The sequence below is a fragment of the Hemicordylus capensis genome, chromosome 2, assembly GCF_027244095.1.
Source record: "Hemicordylus capensis ecotype Gifberg chromosome 2, rHemCap1.1.pri, whole genome shotgun sequence".
Taxonomy (NCBI): Eukaryota; Metazoa; Chordata; class Lepidosauria; order Squamata; family Cordylidae; genus Hemicordylus; species Hemicordylus capensis.
This window is the reverse complement of record NC_069658.1, coordinates 428,302,166-428,328,312: the sequence shown is the minus strand read 5'-3', so window position 1 is coordinate 428,328,312 and position 26,147 is coordinate 428,302,166. Positions and strand designations below refer to the sequence as shown.

General features: G+C 45.7%; 1 protein-coding gene across 1 annotated transcript; it reads right to left on the bottom strand.

Annotated features, from left to right (window-relative positions):
- Positions 1-292: 292 nt before the first annotated feature.
- On the bottom strand, positions 293-25,469 carry LOC128346362 (keratin, type II cytoskeletal 5-like). Its single transcript, XM_053299569.1, has 9 exons — positions 24,930-25,469; positions 23,704-23,918; positions 21,455-21,515; positions 20,126-20,221; positions 14,391-14,555; positions 12,970-13,095; positions 7,702-7,922; positions 1,741-1,775; positions 293-606 (listed from the first exon to the last, which is right to left on the bottom strand). Exons 1-9 carry the CDS (start codon positions 25,467-25,469, stop codon positions 293-295), a joined length of 1,773 nt encoding a protein of 590 aa, XP_053155544.1.
- Between the last annotated feature and the right edge of the window lie 678 nt (positions 25,470-26,147).

Genomic DNA, 26,147 nt, shown 5'->3' with positions numbered 1-26,147 from the left:
GCCAATTTTCCTCTCAAGCTTTCCCAAAGGGTCCAGGCATCTGACAGCCATGATGATGAACCTTGTATAGAATGGCCTTTGACACAGAATCTGAAGCAACAAGAAGGACTGGGGACCACCATGTCCATGCTTTTGTACAGGTCCGTCTAGTCATGTGATCATTCAAGGGGATATTTTTGTTATTTAATTTCTCATGGGTATATGTAGGACTGTCTTGGTGGATGGGTGTTGGCAGCTGGCAAGTAGAATGAATAGGAGCTTTCCAGAAATGGCTGACCCTTGGATTTCCTCTTTATCTGACTACTTTCCTGCTTGATGATGAGGTTGATGAGACATACTTTACACTTGAGCTACCTCCTCCTCCAGCACTCAGTCCCTCTCCATAGCCTCGTGCACTTCCAGCACTAAAGCTGCTCCCTCCAGCAGTGATCCCACTGCCGACACCAAAACCACCACCACCACCTCCTCCACCACCACCACCCATTCCACCACCCATTCCAAGACTAAGGCTGCTGCCTCCACCGCCTCCACCTAGGCTGAAACCTCCACTGCTCATTCGACCTCCACCACCACTTCCGCCCATGGTAGAAGAGCTGCTGAGCACCGCTGCAAAAAAAAAGAGCACACTTGTTACTCAAATCTGTCCTAGACCTGCCTCCAACATATTGCCCGTGCTTACAAAACTTAAATTTGTTTAACATAAGCATATGAGAAGAATCATACTATATTTTTGGTTAATGTAGGAAAATCTTCCTACAGGCAATTTCAGTGAAACTTGAGGGGTGGTGGTGGTTGGGCAGTGGTGGAGGTAAGTGAGGTATGCTTGTAAAGTTTAAAAGAAAGGAGCTTGCCTTCATCTGGTGGTGGCAACAGTGGGTGCGTGTTTTTTTAATACAGTCTTGGAAGCACTAGGCCTCTTCCCAGCAGCCAGCTCTGTCTGTCTGTCACTCCCTCCCTGAAATGCCTCAGGCATTATGCCGCATCATGATCTAGCATCATTTTGAGAGGACCTCTAGAAACAAGTAGTGACCAGCTGGAGCCAGCCATCACCAGGAGGTCCAGCATTTCCACCACTGCTTTGGCCACTATCTGCCAATGGAAAGGGCATTTCAGATCAACTCTAAATGGTTTGTTTTAATTTGGTTTTTAAAATTATTTATTTATTTATCTAACACATTTGTATACCACCCAAAATGCAGGTCAGTGTGTTCCTCAAATGATTGTGTCACGTATTGGCAATTTCCATTTGGTTCCCTGGAGTTGGTGCTCATTTTAATCCCCACTCATTTAGGCAACATTTTAAAGGCAGCCTTCTGGCCTTATATACCTTTCTGGTCCCTCTGCTTAGTATCCGTTCTTTTGGGCTAGTTTGTATTCTTTTTGACTTGTGCTATCTTGAGCTTCTATTAGTGGTTGTAAATAACCTTCATGAAGAGGTTTGACCACCCTGTCAGGAATGGTTTCACTCAGTTAACCTTTTGTGATCCATTACAATTCCTTTATTCCCGCTCCTGACTCTGTTATTTTATAAACCTTTCAAAGGAGTCTATGGGTACTAGAAAACTTCCAGTATCCTCAGAAGCCCTGTGCAATGTTTGATGGGAGACCAGCGTTGTCTACTGTCAGGATCTCTAAAGACACATCTCTGAACACAAGGGATCCTATAGAGAGGGAAACTGCTTGAAAAGTCATACCATCTTATGGACATTTATAATTAAGTAACATTATTAAAATACTTACATATGCTCACAGGGGCAGCATGTTCTCCAGACATCCTGCAAAAGTAAGAGAAAATAGTAAGCCACCCAATTCTTCAACAAGAAACAGTTTTAAGAGCAAAGCAATGATGATTGCTTGCCCTTACACATAGCAAGTAGAAAGGCACTCTCCTGACAAATAAGAATGTAGGATCAGACACAAGAATTGCCAAATGCCACTAGAAACACTAGTTTGGTGACTGAAAGAGAAGGAAGTTAGGCCCCGGTATATATGAATATGCTTTATGAGTCATAAATTAGTCCAGCCTTTGTTCCGTTCAGGACAAAATTGCCTACATTTTCTAGCAGTGGTTCACCATGGCTTCAGATGGATATCCTTCCCAGCCCTACCAGGAGATGCCAGGGATTGAACCTGGATCCCTCTACATGCAGAGCATGTGCTCTTACGTTACTCTATGGCTCCATCTCCTAAGCTTGTCACACAGGAATAAGAAAACTTGCACTTGCTAAATATCCTTCTTATCCACACCAATGCTCTCCTTTGCATCTGGTTACCACAAAATTACACTATGTGGTATTACACCAAGAATGCAAGTGAACCAGAGCTAGTGTTAGACATCAATGTCTCTAGGGAGCTGCCCTGGGCCCTCAGAAAGGCCCACTGCTGATGCCTGAGACCACCTTTGTGCCCACAGTCTTCCTGTGGTAGTGGCAGAGTGGCTGTCATGGATCTCATCCAGGTCAGAGGACACTCTCCCCAGGATTCCCACTGGAACAATAAAACATAAAAGGTTGCTAGATAGAATACAAGACCCCACTCTAAGGGGTCTTGACCACTGGAGCCCGCTTCCAATCAGATTTGAATGACTGAAGTATTTGTTTGCAGCACATCCTTTAAAAATAGTATGCTACCTTTCTGTCACAGAGGATATCCTCCAAGGCGGCTAGCAAAAAAAGTAGCAGGAGGGCAATTGCTTCTATCCAGCCCCAGCACAGCATCCCTTCAATGGTTGTTGGGGGGGGAAATGAAGTGTCTACCTCAATTTTTCCCCCCAGTTGTATAAGCTCTAGTCACAATCCTTGTTTCTGGGGATTACACAATCCCAGTTTCAGGCTGATATGACGGGTTGTTGTGGTTGTTTGCCAGCCACAGGTTTAACTTTCCCCCTACAAACCTGGGGTGGAGGGGTGCCTCTAGCGTCCGGGTGCAACCAGTGTTTTACCTCTGAGACAGCCTGTATTACATGGTGGTTGTCTTTGTGTAGTTCAGCCCATCACCTCAAAAAACATTCTGTACTAACTGGCTGTGACTATGTTGCAATGACAGTGGTGTAACCACCACCCCCTCTTCTCTCTCTATCCCAGCAGTAAAACCTGTCTTCAGAGCCCGATTGATTAGCACATTACGTAAGCTGGTTTCTGCCATGGTGCAGTCACCTAAGAGCTCCCTCGTGTGGTGCACATTTCAAATACCCAGGATCAGTCTGGGGCACGTGAGCAGATCAAAGTTTGCATCTGAGTGTGCACAGAATGCCTATTCTTCACCACTCAATAACCAGCAGCAGCTCTTTCAGACCTGGCATTAAGGGCGCAGTAGTATTTTTAAACAATAGGCCGATGAAGAAGTGAGCATGACACCTTCTGATGTGGGGAAGATGTCAGAGAAGGCCTGAGAGGATCAGACAATGACCTGAGAGGTCCCAATATAGTCCATTCTCTTAAACTAAGCTGGTTTGTGGGCTTGGTCAGCACCTGGGTGGGATACCATGGGTGATTTCACATGTCATGGTGAGCCAGCAGTTTGGCTGAGCAACCAGAGCCCACGAACACACATGTGCCTTCTTCTGGTATTGGCAAGGATATGCCAAGATTGGGTGTGTTGTACAAACCCACCAATCTTGGCATGTTCTACCCTATTTGTGGTACAGAACCTGACATCTGTCCCTCAGTTCAACAGATGTTGGTTCCGTACTGCAGGTAGGGTAGAACACGCTGAGATTGGCAAGTTTGCATGAGACATCCAATCTTGGCATATCATTGCTGATACCAGAAGTAGGGTGCAGGCATGTTCCTGGGGCTGCAGTGGCTTGGCCAAACTGCTGGTACACCATGATGTGTGAAGCTGCCTTGTCTGTGAACCCCAGGTAATGCCATTGTAAGCATCTTGGGGAAAAAGGTGGGATGCAAATCTCAATGCTGAATATTGCCCTGCCTAGTTCAGATTTGTCAGTCTATAGCTGGTTAGGGTTAGTAGCTATAGAAGAGAAGGAACAGAACTGAACCACATGGTGGGGCTATTCACATGGCTGCATGGAGAGGCAGGCAGCGGGGAAGGCAGGGTTCAACCTATCTTTCCCCAGATGATTCCTCTTGATCCTTTCGGTGTGCAAGCCGCATGCCCACACAACCTGCACTGATAGGAGCAGCACGAATCAACAGAGGCCGGACCTCATTTTCCTGGCCTCCACATATCCCACAAGGCAACACATGATGAAGGGATTCCCCCATTGGATGGATGCTCTAGGCACCCGTCTCTGTGTCTCCTTGGCTCCATGGAACTGAGGAGACACACAAGCCCAGGAGCCAGGTTAAGGGAGCACTTGCTCCCTTAACCTCAGCTAAGAGCCAAGCTTAGGAGCTGGGTTAGGCTGGGTGGGAGTGCCAGGATCTGCACACATCCTGGTGCTCCATGTGAGCAGCCTAGCCCTGTTCTCACAAGTAGCCTAGGCTAGGCTGCTTATGAGAAAAGCCTCTGTAACTGTCAAAAGAGTCAGATGACATACAGGTATAACAGCACACAATTAAGATTTTTGTGTACCGATATAGTCATCAACCATTTTGGTTGATGGCCTCTGGAAGGAGATCGCACAACTGTTCAAAGGAGAATGGCAGCTGACTCACTCTGTGCTCTTAGGCACAAGTACCGGCAACTAAGCTGGTCTCATTAACATCAGACTCTCACCCAGAGATCCTGACTATCCCTTTAAGCACCTCCGGGTAGTTTTCAGCCTCTTTGCCTCCCACTTCCTTCTTCCACTGAGTCTTTTCCTCACCCTCCTTCTCCACTTGCTGTGGGAGAAAGTCCTGCAAGTGGGGAAAGAGCCTGGGTGAAGGGGTAATGGCTTCCTGCTCTCTCATAGCCATGATCACACAATGGGTGAGGAGCTGGCAATCTTAGGCCTAACCAATGTGGACTAGATAGGAGTGGGTTCAAATCCCCACTCATCCCTGAAGCTCCTGGGGTGAACCTTGCTCCTCTTACCAGCTCTCAGACTAATCTACCTCCCTGGGTTGTTGTGAGGATGACACGGGAGAGAGAACATTGCACTGCCGTGAGCTCCTCAAAGGAAGGAGGTGATCGACATGGAACAAATACATAAACCAGTGGTGATGATATCTGTAGTAGTTCATTAAGACATACTTGGGTGTAAATCCTATTGAACTCAGTGGGAGTTACTCTTGAGTAAACATGTAGCCTGACAAACTCAAAAGACATGGCAGAAACAGAGGACCAGGAGACGAAGGAAAGCCACACTACCTCTTGGCAGGACTCAGCTCTGCCATGAGGCAGCTCCAGGATATATGAAGTAATAATACAAATAGACCACTGAGTTTGTATCAAGTGCTTTTCCTGCCATCACTGAATAACCAGTAACGGTTCTTGAGAGCTAGTGTGGTGCACTAGAGCAGTGCAGTGGCTAGAGTGGGGGACTAGACCTGTGGAGACCCTCTGGAATCAGAGAGAAGCATTTGGGGAAACATAACTCTGGTCCTGTGTGAAGCCAGCCAGTGACCCAATTCATATTAATGTAATCCAGAATGGAATATGAATATAGTGTCTGAGAATTAGATGATCAATTGCAATTGCACACACACACACACACACACACACGTAAACCAGGAGTTAATTATATGTATGTAAAGTATATGCACATATATTATTTACTTGCAGACTTGTTCCATAAGCTTTAGAGCTAATAATATGAAAAATAAAATATACACATTTGCATGCAATGTTATTTACTTAATGATGGATAACAGCATGCAATATTTCCTAAATATGTGCATAGATATTAGCTGTTCTAAGTATAAACATGTCCATCAAGCATAAGACTTTACTACATCATCAGATGTATGCCATGCAAATGCACTTAATAGCATCTGTACACAAATATGCACAAATAAATGCAGTAAAAAAACCAAGTATAATCTGGGGTTTAGCTATAATTGAGCAGATGGGTTCAAAGAACCTGGGGGCCCCAGCTCCTGAGGGTCCCCCAGTTCCACCCCTCCCTATTTTCATCATTATCTGCCTCACTCCGAGGGGCCACCAGGGAGATGGGTGAACACGAGCCCCCTTTCTCCTAGCTATGCCCCTGAGCACAATGAACATCATTCATCACCTGAATGATTGTCCTACAAAATCCCAAACTAAGTAAATCGCACCATAGTTTATGTGGGGATGAACTGGATGCTGCCTGCCTACTGCTTGGAATCTGTCTCTATTGACAGAACTGCCATGATGTCATAGAACATTCATGAATAGTCTAACTGGTGCAGTGGAGGGGCAGGGAGATCACTCTATATAATTTGGATAGTTGATGAATATTCATTTGGGGACAGTAAATTATCAGTTTGGCTACAAAATGCTTCACATGGGTAGGTTTTAAGGACAGGAGTAGGATGATGAAATGTAAAGGAGAGCAAGGTTCCTGTAGCTCTAATAATTGTGGAGATGGCAACATGTCAGCTGGTGTAGTTTGTTGCGAGAGATCAAAAAATATTCATCGGCTGAAATTCCCCGACGTCTATTTAAAGGTAGAGGAGACTTAGCCTCCATTATATCTAGTTACCCTTGCTTGATTCTAGAGGACAAAGCAGCACAGGAAATAGGCTGGTTAAGGGAAAGCAGTGTAATAAGAAATATCAATTTGAGAGGACAATGGATGCCTTCAGACGTAATGTGGAATCGTGGGTCCAATTGACCCATTGTTCCATGCCCCACTCCTCTGGCTCTCCCATCTGCATTCAGATGTTAGGGAGAGCTGCCTCTCTACAGTCAGCAAGACTGCAGAGAGGTAGAGGAGCTGGTTGTGTGGGCTTCCTTCTTGATAGAAGGACAGCCGGCACAGCTAATCGGGCTGGAGTGAGGGAGGGGCATCCTCCCCCAGTTCCATGGGGCCAAAACTGTGGTGCCAGCATCTGGATGTAACACTGGCACTGCAGAACCAGAAGGCACTGGTTCTGAAGGCACCCAAACTCCCCTCTGAACCAAAGGTTCAGAATGGAGTTTAGGGAGGGAAACCGTGGGTCCCCTTTCATCTTTAACTCTGGTTTCCCGGATTCGGATACACCGCTAAGGAAACTGGAAGTGAAGTGACGTCTTGAAGTGACCTCTGGTTCACTGTTACATCTGAATTGGGCTGATGCGTAGAAGTCTCAAAGACATGAGGGGAAGCAACACAGAAGAAGTGTCAGGGATAAGCCGAAATGAAATGAGAATGAAATGAGCCATTTCGGAAGGGCGGTATAAAAACTCAAATAAATAAATAAATAAATAGAAAAAATTGACAGAATTTTAGAGTTGGGAGGGACGCTGGAGATCTTCTAGTCCAACCCCCTGCTCAGTGCAGCAAACCGCTGCAGCAGTTAGCAACAAGCAAGGGTCTTTGGGAGGCTAAGACACTGTGGGGTGTTAAGCCAGCAGCAAAGTCAGTGAGTGGGTGCACTGCATTTCATATACTGATAGGATTATGAACTAACCAAGCTGGAGATTTTAAATACAGACAGAACACCATGCATGATGGCTTTAAGCAAATATAAGGTTGAAAACTTACGTATGCTCTTGAATAGGAACACACACACACAACATGTATGAAGGGATTAATCATACTGAATTATATAAGCATACTTCACCCAACTACATAAGATAATATGAAATTTTAGAAAGCAATATCACAAGCTGTCCATAGGATGCACCCACCTGCATTCCTCTCCTTCCAGCAGAGTCCTGTACATAGCAATCTCAACATCCAGGGCCATTTTGACGTTCATCAGCTCCTGATAATCCCGCAGAAGTCGGGCCAGGTCATCTTTGCAAGTTTGTAGGGCATGTTGCAGTTCATTGAGTTTCACCCTGGCATCTTTCAGGGCCTGCTCCCCTCGTTGTTCAGCATCAGCTATAGCTGCTTGGAGCCTGGCAATCTGTGGCAAGTTTTAGAAAATACATAGATTTCTGTAGGTTACTAATTTCATGGGTGGTTTGGTTTACATATGACATCATGTGCAACATTACTGTCAGTAATATTATATATAGATTCTTTAAGCATCCACTGGCTAAAGATCAGCACATTCATATATCTGCGCTAGACAGATATAAATAAATCATATTGATTTTAATTGTAAACTGCCCAGAGACGCAAGTTTTGGACGGTATAGAAATATTAGATAGATAGATAGATAGATAGATAGATAGATAGATAGATAGATAGATATTCTTGCAAGACAATTGTAATGATTGTGTGATCACAGGAACTCTCATTGTGACATCAGGATGGAAAGAGCTAGCTAGTGCTAGGGACTATATCAGGCCTGCTCAACTTTGGCCCTCCAGCTGTTTTTGGACTACAACTCCTATAAACCCCAGCCACCGTGGCCAATAGCCAGGGATTATGGGAGTTGTAGGCCAACATCTGCAGGAGTTGAGCAGCCCTGGTCTATATTGTTCAGTATCTTTCTCCATCATGAATTGGAGGAAGTGGACATTACATCTAAGAAACTGATACAACATGCCAAGTATTGAATCTAGGGATGTGCGAACCGGTTCGGATCCGAACCGGTTCGGGTCCGAACCGGTTCCGGTTCGGAGGTTCGGATCGAACCGAACCACCCCTGGTTTGGTTCGAATCCGAACCGAACTGGGGGTGGTTCGTTTCGAACCGGTTCGGACCGGTTCGGATCGGTTCGGAAAGCTGAAAATTGGTCAGATGGTAGCTGGCACCCAGGGGTACCTGTCACCCAAACCCCAAAGCAATCGGACACTCGTACGATTTTTTATGAATTTTTGAAAAATATTTTTATTTTTCTCTCATAGGATATAATGGGACCCAAACCAGGCCATTATTTCTTATTGTGGAGCACTCATGGGTGCCAACAACCATGCAAACCCTGAAGCAATCAGACACCCCTATGATTTTTTTATGAATATTTGAAATATTTTTAATTATTTTTCTCATTGAGTATAATGGGACCCAAACCAGTCCATATCCCCTGTTGTGGAGGACCTAGGAGCACAAAAGCAGGGTGGGTGGTAGACAGGCATGGGTGCCTACCACCCAAAAAATCTCAAGGCAATTGGACACTCCTCTGATTATTGGTGAATTGTTAAGTAGGGGTGTGCACGGAACCGCAGAGCTGCGGTCCGGCACTGGGGTGGGGGGTTCCATCAAGGGCGGGGGGGGCTTTACTTACCCCTCCTGCGCTTTCCACACACTGCAGCTGTAATTATTCTAATAATCGCTCCTCCGTTGGCGGCTCCTCCGATGGCTCCTCCAGTTAAAAAAATGGCCGCCCCCTTGTAGTCCCGGCCCCCTGCTGCTGCCGCCCCCTTGAAACCCCCTCCCGCCCCCTTGAAGCCCCCTCCCTCCCCCTTAAATCTCGCCCCGGGCCCCGATCGATAACTTCAGAGGCGAGCGGCGGGGAGATATCCTCCCGCCCCCTTCCCTGCCGGGCTCAGGCTGCAAATGACTTTAGGAAGGCTTCTGCGCACGCAGAAGCCTTCCTAAAGTCATTTGCAGCCTGAGCCCGGCAGGGAAGGGAGCGGGAGGATATCTCCCCGCCGCCCGTTTCCCTGCCGGTCTGCAAAGGTAAAAGTACTTTTGCAAAAGTACTTTTACTTTTGCAAAAGTACTTTTACCTTTGCAGACCGGCAGGGAAACGGGCGGCGGGGAGATATCCTCCCGCTCCCTTCCCTGCCGGGCTCAGGCTGCAAATGAGCAGTCATTTGCAGCCTGAGTCATTTGCAGCCTGAGCCCGGCAGGGAAGGGAGCGGGAGGATATCTCCCCGCCGCCCGTTTCCCTGCCGGTCTGCAAAGGTAAAAGTACTTTTGCAAAAGTACTTTTACTTTTGCAAAAGTACTTTTACCTTTGCAGACCGGCAGGGAAACGGGCGGCGGGGAGATATCCTCCCGCTCCCTTCCCTGCCGGGCTCAGGCTGCAAATGACTTTAGGAAGGCTTCTGCGTGCGCAGAAGCCTTCCTAAAGTCATTTGCAGCCTGAGCCCGGCAGGGAAGGGGGCGGGAGGATATCTCCCCGCCGCTCGCCTCTGAAGTTATCGATCGGGGCCCGGGGCGAGATTTAAGGGGGAGGGAGGGGGCTTCAAGGGGGCGGGAGGGGGTTTCAAGGGGGCGGCAGCAGCAGGGGGCCGGGACTACAAGGGGGCGGCCATTTTTTTAACTGGAGGAGCCATCGGAGGAGCCGCCAACGGACGAGCGATTATTAGAATAATTACAGCTGCAGTGTGTGGAAAGCGCGGGAGGGGTAAGTAAAGCCCCCCCCCGCCCTTGATGGAACCCCCCAAACTCCCCACCCGAACCAAAACCACCCCGTGACCGGACCGGTCTGGAGGCCTTTAGAATGGCCTCCGAACCGATCCGTGCACATTCCTATTGTTAAGTGTTTTTGAATTCCTCATAGAGAATAATTAGGATTGCAGCAAATGTATAGCTTCACGTCGGGGGGAAAGGGGTGTCGTAGAGTGCAGTGTGGTGGGTGGTAGTTCCTAGGGTGGGCAAGGAAGCTATCAGAATTATTTGAAAGGAATTGGGCAAAGAGGTGATTTTTAAGTGATTTTTGAAGTTTACGCGTCTTTAAGGTTTTTCCTCATAATAAGTTATAATGGAGCTTTCAGCAGCCCTATAAGTGCACATGGGGGTGCTGGGGTGGCCCAGAGCAAGTGGTGGTGTAGTGCACATAGGGTGCCAACCACCCCCATGGGTTTCTAACCCATGGGGTACAGGGATCTCTGGTAGGGGCACCCCCATGGGTACAGGGTTCTCTTGTTTCTGAGGTATTGAGTGTGGATTCTATGATAGCAAATGAGATTTTCAATGAGACACCATCAATCCACTCTAATATGCTATCATAGAATCCACACTCCGCCTCCTGCTTCTTCTCTGTGTGTGTGCTTAGTAGGGGTGTGCAATTTGGGATTTCGGGTGATTTGGCTCGGACCCGAACCGAATCACCCCTGTTCTGTTTTGTGCCCGAATCTGGGTCACCCGAATCACCCTTGATTTGGTTCGGATTTGGATTTAATCCGAATCTGAATCCGAATCGATTCGGGGGGGTAAAAAGGGGCCCAGGGGCAAAATTTTGGGGTGGGGTGGTAGTGCCCAATGGGTAGAGTCTACCACCCCAATTTCAGGGGGATTGGGCAAAGGGCTGATTTTTGGTGAATTTTTAAAGTTTTAGTGACTTTGGGGCAGTTCGGGGGCATAGCATGGGATCTGGGCAAAAGGAGTGGGGTGGGGTGGTAGTGCCTAATGGGTGCAGGCTACCACCCCAATTTCAGGGGGATTGGGCAAAGGGCTGATTTTTGGTAAATTTCTGAAAATTTCATATCTTTGGGGCATATTGGGGCATATTGGGGCAGAAAGTGGGGCCTGGGGCAGAATAGTGGGGTGTGATGGTAGTGCCTAATGGGTGGAGGCTACCACCCCAATTTCAGGGGGTTTGGACAAAGGGGTGATTTTTTGAGAATTTTTGAAGTTTTAGTGACTTTGGGGCAGTTTGAGGGCAGAAAGTGGATCTGCCCCAAAAGAGTGGGGTGGGGTGGTAGTGCCTAATGGGTGGAGGCTACCACCCCAATTTCAGAGGGATTGGGCAGAGGGCTGATTTTTTGAGAATTTTTGAAGTTTGGGTGTCTTTGGGGCAGATTGGGGGCAGAAAGTGGATCTGCCCCAAAGGAGTGGGGTGGGCTGGTAGATAGTGCCTAATGGGTGGAGGCTACCACCCATCCCCAATTTAAGAGTGATTGGGCAGAGGGGTGAATTATGGTGAATTTATTTGTATGAGGTTTGTCTTCATAAGGTGAAGTGTGCTAAATTGATTACTTCCTCATATTATTCATAGTAAAGGAAAGTGTGAAAAAGTGAAAGTGGGGTCATGAGAGTTGTTTAATTGAAAAATATCTCATTTGCTATGATAGAATGAGAATTCACACCTTTTCTATTCACCATAATTCACCCCTCTGCCCAATCACTCTTAAATTGGGGATGGGTGGTAGCCTCCACCCATTAGGCACTATCTAGCAGCCCACCCCACTCCTTTGGGGCAGATCCACTTTCTGCCCCCAATCTGCCCCAAAGACACCCAAACTTCAAAAATTCTCAAAAAATCAGCCCTCTGCCCAATCCCCCTGAAATTGGGGTGGTAGCCTCCACCCATTAGGCACTACCACCCCACCCCACTATTTTGGGGCAGATCCACTTTCTGCCCCCAAACTGCCCCAAAGTCACTAAAACTTCAAAAATTCTCAAAAAATCAGCCCTCTGCCCAATCCCCCTGAAATTGGGGTGGTAGCCTCCACCCATTAGGCACTACCACCACACCCCACTATTCTGCCCCAGCCCCCACTTTCTGCCCCAATATGCCCCAATCTGCCCCAAAGACATGAAATTTTCAGAAATTTACCAAAAATCAGCCCTTTGCCCAATCCCCCTGAAATTGGGGTGGTAGCCTGCACCCATTAGGCACTACCACCCCACCCCACTCCTTTTGCCCAGATCCCATGCTATGCCCCCGAACTGCCCCAAAGTCACTAAAACTTTAAAAAATCGCCAAAAATCAGAGGAAGGTCCAATCGACTTGAAATTTGGGTGGCAGGTAGAACACAAGGTCCCCTTTCAAACCAGCTATTTTTTGAGATCCGAACCGGTTCGGTTCGGATCCGAACCGGTTCGGATCCGAACCGAACCGGGGGGGTGGTTCGGCAAAACCAAAACCGAACCACCCTGGTCCGGTTCGGACCCGGTTCGGATCCGAACCGAACCGGGAGAACCGGTTTTATGCACATCCCTAATTGAATCTGCAACCTCTTACATACAAACCATGTGCTCTGCAAGTAGGCAGGCAGCATCCAGTTTGTACACACATAAACTGTGGTGCAATCCACTCAGGAGACAGAAAACACAAAACACACAAATAAACACACAAAAGCAACAAATCATCACAACATTAAAATGTTCCTCACCTGTTTCTTTACACTATCAATTTCTGCTTTCAGTCTCTGAAGCATTCGATTCAGCTCTGCCATCTCATTTTTTATGTTTTTCAGGTCATCACCATGAGTAGAGGCTGTGTTCTGAAGTTCCTGGAACTGCAATACAAAAATACATTATTTAGTAATGGAGCTACTGCAACTGTGCCAGGATATTGTGGGGTGGGTCCAGGGGGCACCAAAGTGGGGTGGTGGGTAGGGCCCCATGGGTGCCACCTACCATCCATATGTCAAGGTGGTGGGGCACTCGGTTGATGTTTATTGAATTTTTTAGTTTTTAATGATTGTGTATATTTCCACTATAGGGAAAAATGGGGATTCGGAGTGGCCCTATTACTCCCTGTGGGTAGTGCCAAGGTGGCCCAAAGTGGGTGGGGTGGGAGTAGGGCACATTGGGTGCCAACTACCCCCCAACCCGCAAGCCAGTTTGGTACTCAGGTTGGTGTGTGTGTGTGTGTGTGTGTGTGTGTCTGTGTGTGTGTGTAATTTTTGAAGTGTTTAGACTCTTTGGTGTGTATTGAATCCTTATAGGGATTCATTATGAAGAAAGTTCATAACACACCAAAGAGTCTAAACACTTACAAAATTCCAGTAGTTGAGCAGACACGTTTTGCTCCATAACTCCATTTCTACAATGGTAGAGCTTTTCTTTTCTTTTCTTTTTTCTTTTCTTTTCTTATAAAGCTGGGAATCCAAGGGAGTGAATAAGGGAACCTCAAATCTTGAATTGATTTGAATCAAATCTGGGGAGATTGGATTTGAGCTCGAATTTGGTGAAGGGTAGATTTGTTTTGAGGTCGAATCACTTGAGTTGACCAGATTCGAGTTGAATTGATTCAACCACAAAATTATTCACATATCTCTACTAGGAAAACTATACCCCCCCCCCCCCATTCCCACCAGGACTTATCTGGCAGAATAGCATTTCTCTATCCTGCTGAATAAGGCCAGGAAGGGAAGGGGAAGTTTTCAGTAACAGATTTGGGCCCTCTGAAGAAATGGACAGCAAAGATCTTCCATTCCTCCCTAGCCATCCCAAGGGTGGTGCTTGATCTAATCTATTGTTAGTGGATCTGTGGGTGATATGTGCTGTGCACTCATAAATGTCTCAGGGTTTCATCCAGTTAAAGGAATTTGGAGGATTTTGGAACTGGGGAAGACTTGTGCACTAAGAGAGATCTGGAGGTAGGAGGAATGATGCAAAACATTCCCAATTGTGAGTCTCTGAGATCTCATAAAATTCACTGGATAAGGAGCTAAGCTTTATTTGAGTGATTCTCATATGCTTTGGGCTTTTCTGAAGGCTAAAAAGAAAATACAAGGACCTGGGCATGGAATGCAGGCTTCTGTTCTCCAGAAGAAATGGGAAAGTGACAAGATATCAAGAATCTCACCCTGCTTTGGTACCATGCTTCTGCCTCAGATCGGCTCCTGTTGGCTATGTCTTCATATTGTGCTTTCACTTCAGCAATGATGCTGTTGAGATCCAGATCTCTACTGTTGTCCATTTGTAGGACGACATTGGTCTCACTAATCTGTTCTTGGATTTGAGCCATTTCCTGCAAGGGAAAATGAGTCATTGATGTTATTTCTGTATCAATCCATACTTCAGAGTATTAAATATTATAACTGTGAAAGAATCATAATTAAGAGATGATTGAAGGCGAGTCACTTCCCACGATATGGCCACTGCTTAGAAGCCATTTTGAATTGCCCCCATATAGGAGATGCTCCACATGGAAAATCATTTTGTATGTGCTGACTCACAATGTGGATCACTCTTTTTATGTGGTTCATCTCCATGCTGCCGCCAAATTCCAGGTGATGGCTTGCATTAGTCAGTTGGGGACTAACCCTAGGGATGTGCACAAAACCGGTTTGCCCGGTTCAGTTCGGATCCGAACTGGGTCCGAACCAGGAGGGGGTGGTTTGGTTTTGTTTTTGTTCGAACCACCCCCTGGATCAGTTCGGATCCGAACTGGTTTGGACTGGTTTGGATGCCCAACAATTGGTAGGATGGTAGCTGGAACCCAGGGGTACCTGTTACCCAAACCCCAAAGCAATCGGACGCTCGTACGATTTTTTATGAATTTTTGGAAATTATTATTATTTTTTTATCATAGGATATAATGGGACTCGAACCAGGCCATTATTCCATATTGTGGAGCACCCATGGGTGGCAACAACCATGCAAACCCTGAAGCAATCAGACACCCCTATGATTTTTTATGAATATTTGAAATATTTTTAATTATTTTTCTCATTGAGTATAATGGGACACGAACCAGTCCATATCCCCTATTGTGGAGCACCTAGGGGCACAAAAGCGGGGTGGGTGGTAGACAGACAGGGGTTCCTACCACCCAAAAAATCCCAAGGTAATTGGACACTCCTCTGATTATTGGTGAATTGTTAAAGTATTTTTGAATTCCTCATAGAGAATAATGAGGATTGCAGCAAATGTATAGCTTCACGTCGGGGGGAAAGGGGTGTCGTAGAGTGGAGTGTGGTGGCTGGTAGTTTCTAGGGTGGGCAAGGAAGCTATCAGAATTATTTATTTTATTTATTTATTTTTACATTTTTATACCGCCTTTCGTTAAAAGAAAACCCCAAGGCGGTTTACAAAAATTAAAAACATACAATAAAAAGCAGTAATTACTTGAAAGGAATTGGGCAAAGGGCTGATTTTTAAGTGATTTTTGAAGTTTACGCGTCTTTAAGGTTTTTCTCCATAAAGAAGCATGGAGGTGTCAGCAAATGTATAGCTTCACGTCGGGGGCAAAGGGGTGGCCTAGAGCAGTGTGGGGTTGGTGGTAGTGCCAGGTAGGGGCAAGGAAGCTACCTGAATTTTTTCAAAGGATTTGGGCAGAGGGCTGATTTTTGGCGAATTGTTGAAGTTTACGCATCTTTAAGGTTTTTCCTCATAAGAAATTATAATGGAGCTTTCAGCAGCCCCATAAGTGCACTGGGGGGGGGGTGCTGGGGTGGCCCAGAGCGAGTGGTGGTGTAGTGCACATAGGGTGCCAACCACCCCAATGGGTTTCTAACCCATGGGGTACAAGGTTCTGTTGTTTCTGAGGTGTTTTGTGTGGATTCTATGATAGCAAATGAGATTTTCAATGAAACACCATGAATCCACTCTCATATGCTATCATAGAATCCACACTCAATACCTCAGAAACAACAGAACCCTGTACCCCATGGGTTAGAAAAATCAGCCCTCTGCCCAAATCCTTTGAAAAAAATTCAGGTAGCTTCCTTGCCCCTACCTGGCACTACCACCAACCCCACACTGCTCTAGGCCACCCCTTTGCCGCCGACGTGAAGCTATACATTTGCTGACACCTTCATGCTTCTTTATGGAGAAAAACCTCAAAGACGCGTAAACTTCAAAAATCACTTAAAAACCACCCCTTTGCCCAATTCCTGTCAAGTAATTCTGATAGCTTCCTTGCCCACCCTAGGAACTACCAGCCACCACACTCCACTCTAGGACACCCCTTTCCCCCCCGACGTGAAGCTATACATTTGCTGCAATCCTAATTATTCTCTATGAGGAATTCAAAAATAATTTAACAATTCACCAATATTCAGAGTAGTGTCCAATTGCCTTGGGACTTTTTGGGTGGTAGGCACCCCTGTCTGTCTACCACCCACCCCGCTTTTGTGCCCCTAGGTGCTCCACAATAGGGGATATGGACTGTTTTGTGTCCCATTATACTCAATGAGAAAAATAATTAAAAATATTTCAAATATTCATAAAAAATCATAGGGGTGTCTGATTGCTTCAGGGTTTGCATGGTTGTTGCCACCCATGGGTGCTCCACAATATGGAATAATGGCCTGGTTCGAGTCCCATTATATCCTATGATAAAAAAATAAATTTTTTTTCCAAAAATTCATAAAAAATCGTGCGAGTGTCCGATTGCTTTGGGGTTTGGGTAACAGGTACCCCTGGGTGCCAGATACCATCCTACCAATTTCTGAGAGTCAGAACTGGTCCGAACCAGTCCAAATCGAACCACCCCCAGTTTGGTTCGAATTCGAACCTGCAGCCCGAACCTGAGGGCTGGTTCGGTTCGGATCCGAACCGCCGAAGTGCCCCGGTTCAGATCTGAACTGGTTCGGATCCGAACCGGTTCACACATCCCTAACAAACCCACACGGAGTGCTGGAAGACATGGAGAACTCACCAACTAGAGATGTTGCAGAATTTATGGTAAAAAGGGGATTCAGTGGCAACCCTGCTAACTTGGCAAGTGGTATGCAGTTTCATGCTCACTGAAAGCCACATGCTCATTCTTTTACATGTATAGCACTTTCACTACTACTTCAAAGAACAGAATTACTCCTTCTATATATTGATGTTGTTCTCATGAGCAGCCAAGCCCAGGTTTGGCTACCCGTGAGAACCACTGGGATCCACATGAATCCCAGAAGTCCTGCGGCGCCAGACCCAGTGCCAAAGCCCAGCACTTAGCCGAGGTTAAGGATGCAAACATGACCTTAACACAGCTGTAAGCAGCTTGTGCTGACAAAGAGAGTGCCCGTCCTCTGGGGAAATCCCCCAGTGCACCACACCCAGTATGCCGTGCACTGTGGGATTCTCATAGGCTGGGATAATGGCCTCTGTTGCTCCATGTTGCTCCAGGCAGCTTTGGTTGTGTGGATGCACAGATTCCCTATATCAGATTCCCTATACTTGTAACAGATTTATTGATTGGTGTAACTGCTCCCTTTCCTCCTCCCTTTCTGTTCATCAGTACCCCATTTCTGATGGCTAATTTGTCTGTTGAAGAACTGCTGTTATCACTTAGAACAGGAGCTTTCAAATTTTTCTAACAAGTGCACTTTTTCTGTTTGAAATCTTCAGCTCAGGTTCCTCATAGAGATTTTTTAGTGTGTGTGTAGATACACACACACAAATTTAAATGGAACATTCATGAGACATACTGTTAGAGTCACTGGCTACATCCAGATTAAGTTACCCAGGAGTATTCCCATTGACATTAATTGTTCCACTAACTTCAATAGCACTACTCATGAGTAACAATCTGGGTGTAAGTTGGGAACTGTAATAGCCAAGTTCTCTGCTCAGGAGGCAATGGAGCTACATCCTAATCACTAGTCGGGGAGGTGGTACGGGTACCCCCAGGGGTTTGTATACTCCTGGCTAGGAACCACTAATCTAAAACAATGAGGGTGGCTCACGCATCATAACTCCCATGATTCAAGATAGAGTCCTTAATAAGGCAGGGGCTAAACTGTTTCATCTTGCTAGATCTTTTGATCTGATCCCTTTAAATTGTACCATTCCCTCTGACATCCCGGGTGAATTTACATATTTATCCTCTTGCGGCAGCAGTGTGGTAGACTATATTTTGGTTTCTCCCCTGCTGCTTAATCGTGCCGTTGTGTTCGAAGTGGGTGATCAAGCTTTTAGCGACCACTTGCCCCTTTTCTTTGTCTTGATATACCACGATCTAGGCAAGACTGTTTTATTCCTAGCTTGGCTGAATACTTTCCTACCAAAACAGGATGGAAGGTAAATTGGTCATCTGATGTGGAAAGGGCATTGAATACCCTGTATTCTTCTGCAGTTGGCATTGAACTATATAACCCTGTCGTGCAGGGCCCCCCAAGAGTGCTAGCAATCTCCTGTTATGAAAAGCTTGAGGCTGAGGTCTCACAAAAGATCTTGACTACAGGTCAACTCCTCTCTTCTAAGAGAGGTAGGATGAACAACTCTAATGAGTGGTTTGACTTACAGTGCAGGGATTTGCTTATCAGGCTGCGGGGCATATATGGGGAATATAGAGCTGGTTCTAATCAAGTGCTCCCTCCAGAATATTTTACAACCAAGAAAGCTTATAAAAAATGTGTGAGGTCCGCCAAGTCCCAAGCACAGGAAAATATCTGGAGGACATTAATCTTGGTCACTCACAACGACAGTGGTGCCTTTTGGCACATTATTTCAGGTTCTACCTACCCTAGAGTGCTTTCTGTTGTTACTGCTCATGCTTTTTAGATTGTGAGCCCTTTGGGGACAGGATCCATCTTATTTATTTATTATTTCTCTGTGTAAGCCATTTTTCTCCTGAGCCATTTTTTGGAAGGACGGTATAGAAATCAATTACATACATACATACATACGTACATGCATACATACCTACCTACCTTGGGATTTGTTTTCAATCCAATTTGAACTGGAAATTGCAGTAGTTACACATTATTTTTCTGGCCCGTAACACAATATATGCCTTTTTGCACTTTTTATGGGAAAGGTGGCCAATTTATACCTATAGCTTTGCAAGTATTTCGAGCCAAGATTGTGGCTCAAATGCTCTTTGGAGTCGCTATCTGGATCCAAAGGGCCCATTCGGATATCGAATTGATCCAGTCTAGATTCCTTAGAGCTATATTTAGAGTCCTTAAGTATGTATCTTACGCTGTATTACTTATTCATAGAAAAGATTTTTTTTTTTTTTTTAAAGCATGCTGACACGAGTCATCCCATGTCTGGAGAAAGTAACATGAGGGCCAGCCTTGAGATCACAACCAGTCACAATTGAGCCAGTGAGTTCATGCACACAACCTCCGGCCACTGCTCAGGAGGGCTGTGGGGAAGGCAGGAGCTTGTCTGCCTTCCCTGGAAGATGATCATTGACCTTCTTTGCCTCCGCCACACCACACTCCCACTCGAGTGGCAGTGTGGCAGAGGACAAAGCTGAGATCAGAAGGAGGAAGTCTTCCTACATCCCAGAGTGCCCTGCAGCAGCAGCAGCTCTGATTAGAGCCGCCGCTGCACTCAGTGTGGCCACTCCTTCCCCCATCTGGCTCACTGCCCAAGATGGTGGTGGACTGGGGAGAAGTCTTCTACCCAGTGGCGATCACCCAGGTGATTGTCTGCTGAGGTAGAACAATCCCACAGTTTGTCCTAGCTTGGTACAGTAAAAAGCCGGTTAGAAGTATTGGGCTACCCTCAGCTGGAGCAGCTGGGAGTGAGGGCTCCTGGTGCTGCAGATGACATGAGCCGCTTGGGTTAACCCAGTCGGCTCATTTTGTGAGAATAGCCCTTATGAGTCTTCATAACTCTAATTTCTATGGATCAAGGAAGTCAAGCACTTACCATCTCAAAGAGGGCCCTCAGGAAGTTTAGCTCATCTCTCAGGCCGTCTCCCTTTGCTTGAAGCTCCACTTTGTTCATGAAGGAACCGTCTACATCCTGAAAGAATGTAATGAATTGAATTTCATTGAACGCTGTGCTGTTGTTGATGAAGCAGCAACAGCAAAGATACCTGCCGGATCAAATAAAAGGATCTAGCCTACACTATGTTAGGCCTAAGTTGTAACCTGTCAGGAAATACATTCACATTGCTGACAATAATGTCTACTCTGCTCCTCCCAACATGCCTGTGCAAGCTCATAAGCAGGCATGAAGGTAATGGCCTTTTTCTGTCTCTATGATCTAGTGCATAGGAAACTGCCTTATACGGAGTCAGACCACTGGTCCACCTAGCTCAGTACTGTCTACTCTGACTGGCAGCAGCTCTTCAGGGTTTCAGGCAGGAGTCTTTTCCCAGTTCTACCTGGACATGCCAAAGACTGCGCCGGAAACCTTCTGCATGCAAAGCAGGTGTTCTTCCATTGAGCTATGGCTCCATCCCATCCAGTCCTCAGACGTTTAATTCCTCTATATATGGAGGTTCCAATTAGCTATCATGCAATGATGGGAACACTGTATATGCAGTGCTTCACAGATATTATCTTAGAATCTGTACAACCACCATCTAAGGTATGTCAGTATTATTGTCCTCAGATTGCAAATGTGGGAGGCTGAGAGATCACTGCCTGGGGCAGCCTCGTTGAGTTCTTGAAACAGACAAGATTTGAGCCAAGGAATTCCTGGTTCATAGCTGAATCTCTTCGCTCCTACCCAACCAGTCTCAAGGTTCTGTACCTCAGCAGTACTGAAGAGTACAGTAGAGTAGCTTTCTGTGTAGGAGGCCCCACGTGCAATCCTATGCATCTCCAGGTAGGATTGGAGAAGACTCCTGTCTGAAATCCTGGATAGATGCAGTCATTTGAGTGTTGACACTAGTGGACCATTATGGTCGAACTCAGTGCAAGGCTGCTTTGTTTGTTCCTATGCCCCAGACTAATGTACTGAATAAAATCTTCCTTGCATCTGTGTAGCATGTGGGGACTCTCCTTTGGTAGCAGTTGCCAATCTAGACGTATGACTAAAAGCAGAGTTGCATTTGCCCTTCTCCATATGGGTAGACCAATGATCTGAAGAATCACCAGATGACCAACAATGTAGATCATCCTTCTTTTTCAAATACACCCTCAAAAACTTCAGATGTTTCCCTTCCAAGCAGTACAATGAATATAGATATGTTATGACATGCTCAAACATCCCTTATTTAAAAATTAAAGCAATTTAAAAATTTTTTACCTTCTTTATAGCAACAAAATCATTTTCGGCAGCTGTGCGCTTGTTGATTTCATCTTCATAACTGTTAGGAAAAGAAGCATATTGTGATTTTAGTTCTTCTTCATAGACCAAGCTGAGGAAACATGGCAAAAATGGTATGTGCATGGTTTTATTGTAAAATGCCCAGAGGTGCAAGTTTTACAGTATACACATAAGTCAAATAAATAAAAATGTCCAGGTTTCCTCTTGTAATGATAGCCACTGATATTGACATCCAAATATTCGTGATGAGTCAATAAGGCATGCTATTCAGTAGCTTAGGGGTTCCCAGCCTTGGGTTCTCAGATGTTTCTGGACTATATTTCCCATCATCCTCGGCCCACAGAAGTTACTAGCCCAGATTTTTTTAGTAGCTTTTCTTTACCAGTGTCAAGATTTGTGGCACATCAATAGCCCCAAATGGTGGTGGTGGTGGTGGTGGTGGGGGACTTCATTAAATTTTCTAAAACTTCTGTAATTATTCACCTGCAAAAATTTCCAGTAAGTAGGCAAGTAGCTCTTTACAAGCCTGAATCATGCCCTTATAGCCCACTCCTAAATGCATTACACTGAAGTAGTTTTCCCCAGAAGTAACTCAGACCAACTTGCATAGCATTACATTTATGCTCAAGGTGAAAGTTAAAGAAAAAACAGGGCCATCTCACATAAACAGTTGAGTGGGATTTATGCAGGCTTTCTGTGTGCAGGATTGTGGAACAGGTATACAGGTGGCTAGCAGTCATGATGCCTATGAGGAACTTCTATGTTCAGAGGCAGTATATTGTTGAATATCAGTTGCTGGAGAGGGCAACAGGAAGGTGGGGCTGCTGCCTTCATGATTTGTTTGTGGACTGTGTATCTGGCAATCTACTGTGGGAAACAGCACACTGGAGACTGGACCAGATGGCCCTTGACTATGATTCAGGGGGACACTTATGTTCCTATTGCAGGCTTTGTCTGGTCATTGCCATCTATAGCAACTTGTTGCCAATTTTAGTTGGCAATTCTTAGAGAGCTAAATATTATAATATGCAGATTTATATGAGATGGATATATGATAGGCAATGATGCAACATAAATGCATTTGTACTCCGGGGCAGAAATTCTTGTCTATGAGGTGACATTCAGTTCTTACAGCTCTCTATTAGGCCATCCAACTGAGATGGTTTCATTGTGGCACACAGCCTAACTTAATTAGAAATGATTACTGACCAGGGCTGGTGCTATCATTAGGCTAACTAGGCAGCTGCCGAGGGCGCAGACCTCAGAGGGGCGCAGAGTGTAGAGTGTCAATGTGTTTGCCTAGGGCACAAAATAATTTGGCACAGGCCCTGTTACTGTCATTCAGCACAGAGTTTCATGAGCAGCAAAGAACATCAGAAACCACAAAAGGTTTATATCTGGCAGGCAGGCAGGGGATGTGTGCATGTCCAGAATGGGTGAGAGAGAATACATGCAATGGTAGTGCTGTTTTTATCATTCAGATCACCCAGGTTTTTGCTAATGACTGAGGTTCCTGTAATATCTGTATGAAGGAGTTTTTAAAAGCCTCCCTAAATCTCACTTGCTTTGATTGCAGCTGCATTCCTAGGTTTTTGTGGCACTTCCCTACAATCAGCACCATCCTTTTAAATAGGACATGTAGTCATGCTATATATTAAGTTAATTGCTGCTGCAAGGTTTTATGGTTCTTTGCAAGCCATGGCAGTGCATTTTTATAGTCCTGTAAAAACTTGCTTTAAATGCCCCCATTTCTTTAATATGCAATGAAAACTTCTCCTGTCGAAACCACAAGGTGGGACCCAAGCCCAAACCACCACTGCAGTGAAACAAGGCAAGCAGCTAGGCTGCACTTCCAATTCATTCACAGACATCTCTGGATCTAGACACAAGCAGTAGAATGAGATGGTAGAGTCCCGAACTAGTCGAATGGGCTGCAACTTTTCAGAGGATAGGTGAGACATATCGGCATGCTCCCTGACTGAGAAAGCACTCCTTGCAACTAGAAAACCAGCACAGCAGATGGAGGGCCAAGCAGAATCTTTTTTCCTAATGTGTTCATTCTCTACTTTCAGGGAGTCTTTTTTAATACTTTAGAGGCATGAAAATGGCATTCCCCCCACCTGCAGCCTGAAATGGTACAGACCACACTATCTGCTCAAGATGCTACTGTCCATTTCTGCAGCATGCATTGATCCAGTTGTTTTATCTTGTCATCCAAATTTACTCACTTCTTTCTAGAATCTTCAACAAGATCCTGTACATTTCTCAGCTCTCCGTCTAGCCTCCCCCGGTCATCTGTCAGGATAGCCAGTCGCCTCCTGAGGCTATTGATGTATGCCTCAAAAATGGATTCAAGGTGGACCTTTGTGGCTGTGCTGCCATGTTGCTGCAAGAGGTTCCACTTTGTCTCCAGAACCTTATTCTGCTGTTCCAGAAACCGTACCTGAAACCCATCAAGAGACACACTGCATGTAGAGTGCAACAGAACCCGATTCTATTCCTTATTATACAATGATCATTGAGGACTAGCTGCATTTATCTATTACTGGAGTTCATTCTCCGGGTTCAATCACCTGGTTCATGCTCACAGTAGCACTAGAGCCTGAAGGAAAGCAAATAAGCTATCTTTCTGTAAGCTGAATCCTCTTTAAATTGACAAAAGCAGAAAACATTACAATTACCCATTGGGGTCACAATAAACAGAGGACCACTTCCCAGTACCTAAGCCCACTTAATGTTGATGGCTCGGGTGAGACGTGCTAGGTAACACACTCTTGGCTACTACTCAGCATCACCACATGTTGTAAGGAAGGCACAGTAAGCTCTCTATTGTGTGTATTGTTCAAATACAGAGTGGGCCTCCTTCTACAAACACTGGCTCTGGATTCTCTCTCTTTCTCTCTTTCTTTTTTGCAAGAAAGGTGAAATTGGGGTGGTCATCATTTTGGTAGCAAAAGTAGGGCTTCCAGCTGACCAACGCACTGGACTGCTCTCATAGTTTAGGCCTGGCTTTATTTCATAGCCATGCTCACAGATCCTCCTGCTATTCTTGCTGCTTGTGCCACATCTGGTGCCCATCCCACATGTTAATCCCCCTCATTGTCTTTGTATCTGTTCATCTGTGAATAAGCCACAATAATGCTAAATGCTGTGCTAGAAACAAACTACAATACCTCTGAATAAATACCAGGCAGATCTTCACTATGAATTAAAATTGGTTTAATAGTTATTCCTTTTCCCCATGGAATTCTGGGATAGTTCAATGAGAAAGGCAGGGGCTTGGTATGTATAACAAACCATAATTCTTTGATAGATACCATGGAGTTAGAAGTTAACATTTGGTCAGGAAGAATGATGTCTGAATTTGCTTCCATCCAGAACATGTTCAGATGAATTGCTAATGTCACCCCTCTCTCACAAATGACTGCAAATCTCCACCACTCAGTGGACTCACCTTGTCAATGAATGAAGCAAATTTGTTGTTGAGGCTCTTGATCTGCTCCCTTTCTTGCACACGTACCTTTTGGATCTCTGGGTCAATCTCTAGATTCAGTGGTGACAGGAGGTTGGAGTTGACAGTCACTTGCTGGATGCCCCCAGGAGGAACCATGGGGCCCATTCTTCCACCAGCAAAGCAGCTTCCCATCCCTAATGCACCACCATATCCCCCAGCTCCAAATCCCCCAGCTCCAAATCCATCTCCACCAAGTCCACCTCCTCCACCAATCCCACCACCACTACCATATCCAACACTCCAGAAGCCTCCACCACCACCACCACCAATACCAATGGAGATGCTCTTGGTACCCCCTAAGTTGTAGAGGCTTCTGCTACCAAAGCCACCACCTACCCCTACACTTCCTCTCCCACTTCGGGCTAAAGAAACTGAACTGAAGCTGCCTTTTGTCCCACCAGGAGTGACAAAGGTCGAAGAAGTGTAGCCACTGGAAGACCTGATCCCACTCCCAGACCTAGAACTGAATTGCCTACTCATAGTGTCTGATTCAAGGAGTATGGAAGATAGCAAAGAAGGAAAGAGAAAGAGAAAGAAGGACACCAGACCCCTCTCTGAGTTGGAAATCTGGTCTTCCCCTCTATATATATCATCTGCGTGACCCCTGAAGTAATTTTGTTTCAGTTCTCTCTCTTTCTTTCTCTCCCCCCCCCACCCCTGGGAATTATAGAACAGCTTTCATTCTTTTTTGAAACATGAACAGTTGGTTTCTTAGCTGTAGGCCACCCTCAGCAACTGCCTTGGGCAAGAACATTTGCTCTTTCTGTAGTTGCAATGAATTGTCTTTTCCCATGTGTGCTTCTTCTGTGCTGAAGAACAGAATAAATCAAATGAAGGCCAATGACATGATGATGAGGAAGGCATTTTCAAGCTATTAGGGGTTCCTCAATAAGAAGATTAGTAAAGGCAGGCAAATTTGCTTCAAATTTGGTCTTTTCTCCTGATGCTTTTCTCTCCTGATCATCCCTTAGAGTGCCCAGCCTCAAGTCAGCATTGGGTTTTAGGGCTATGTTCTTCACTGGGACGACTCAGGGACCAGTGGCAGCCTCCATCAACCTAAAGTGTGGCTCCCTGAATAATTGTTTATTGGGCCTATGCAAGCTTAGGTCAAAGATGAAAATGTCGCGCATTGCCCCTGGCACCATGTGGAGACAACCA

Excerpts from the sequence above, each read along its gene's own strand:
- LOC128346362 (XM_053299569.1), bottom strand. The coding sequence starts at position 25,469 with ATGAGTAGGCAATTCAGTTCTAGGTCTGGGAGTGGGATCAGGTCTTCC. Across the intron at positions 20,222-21,454 it reads ATTTTGTTGCTATAAAGAAG|GATGTAGACGGTTCCTTCAT; the intron begins GTAAAAAATTTT and ends ACATTCTTTCAG. Across the intron at positions 13,096-14,390 it reads AAGCATGGTACCAAAGCAGG|TTCCAGGAACTTCAGAACAC; the intron begins GTGAGATTCTTG and ends TTTGTATTGCAG.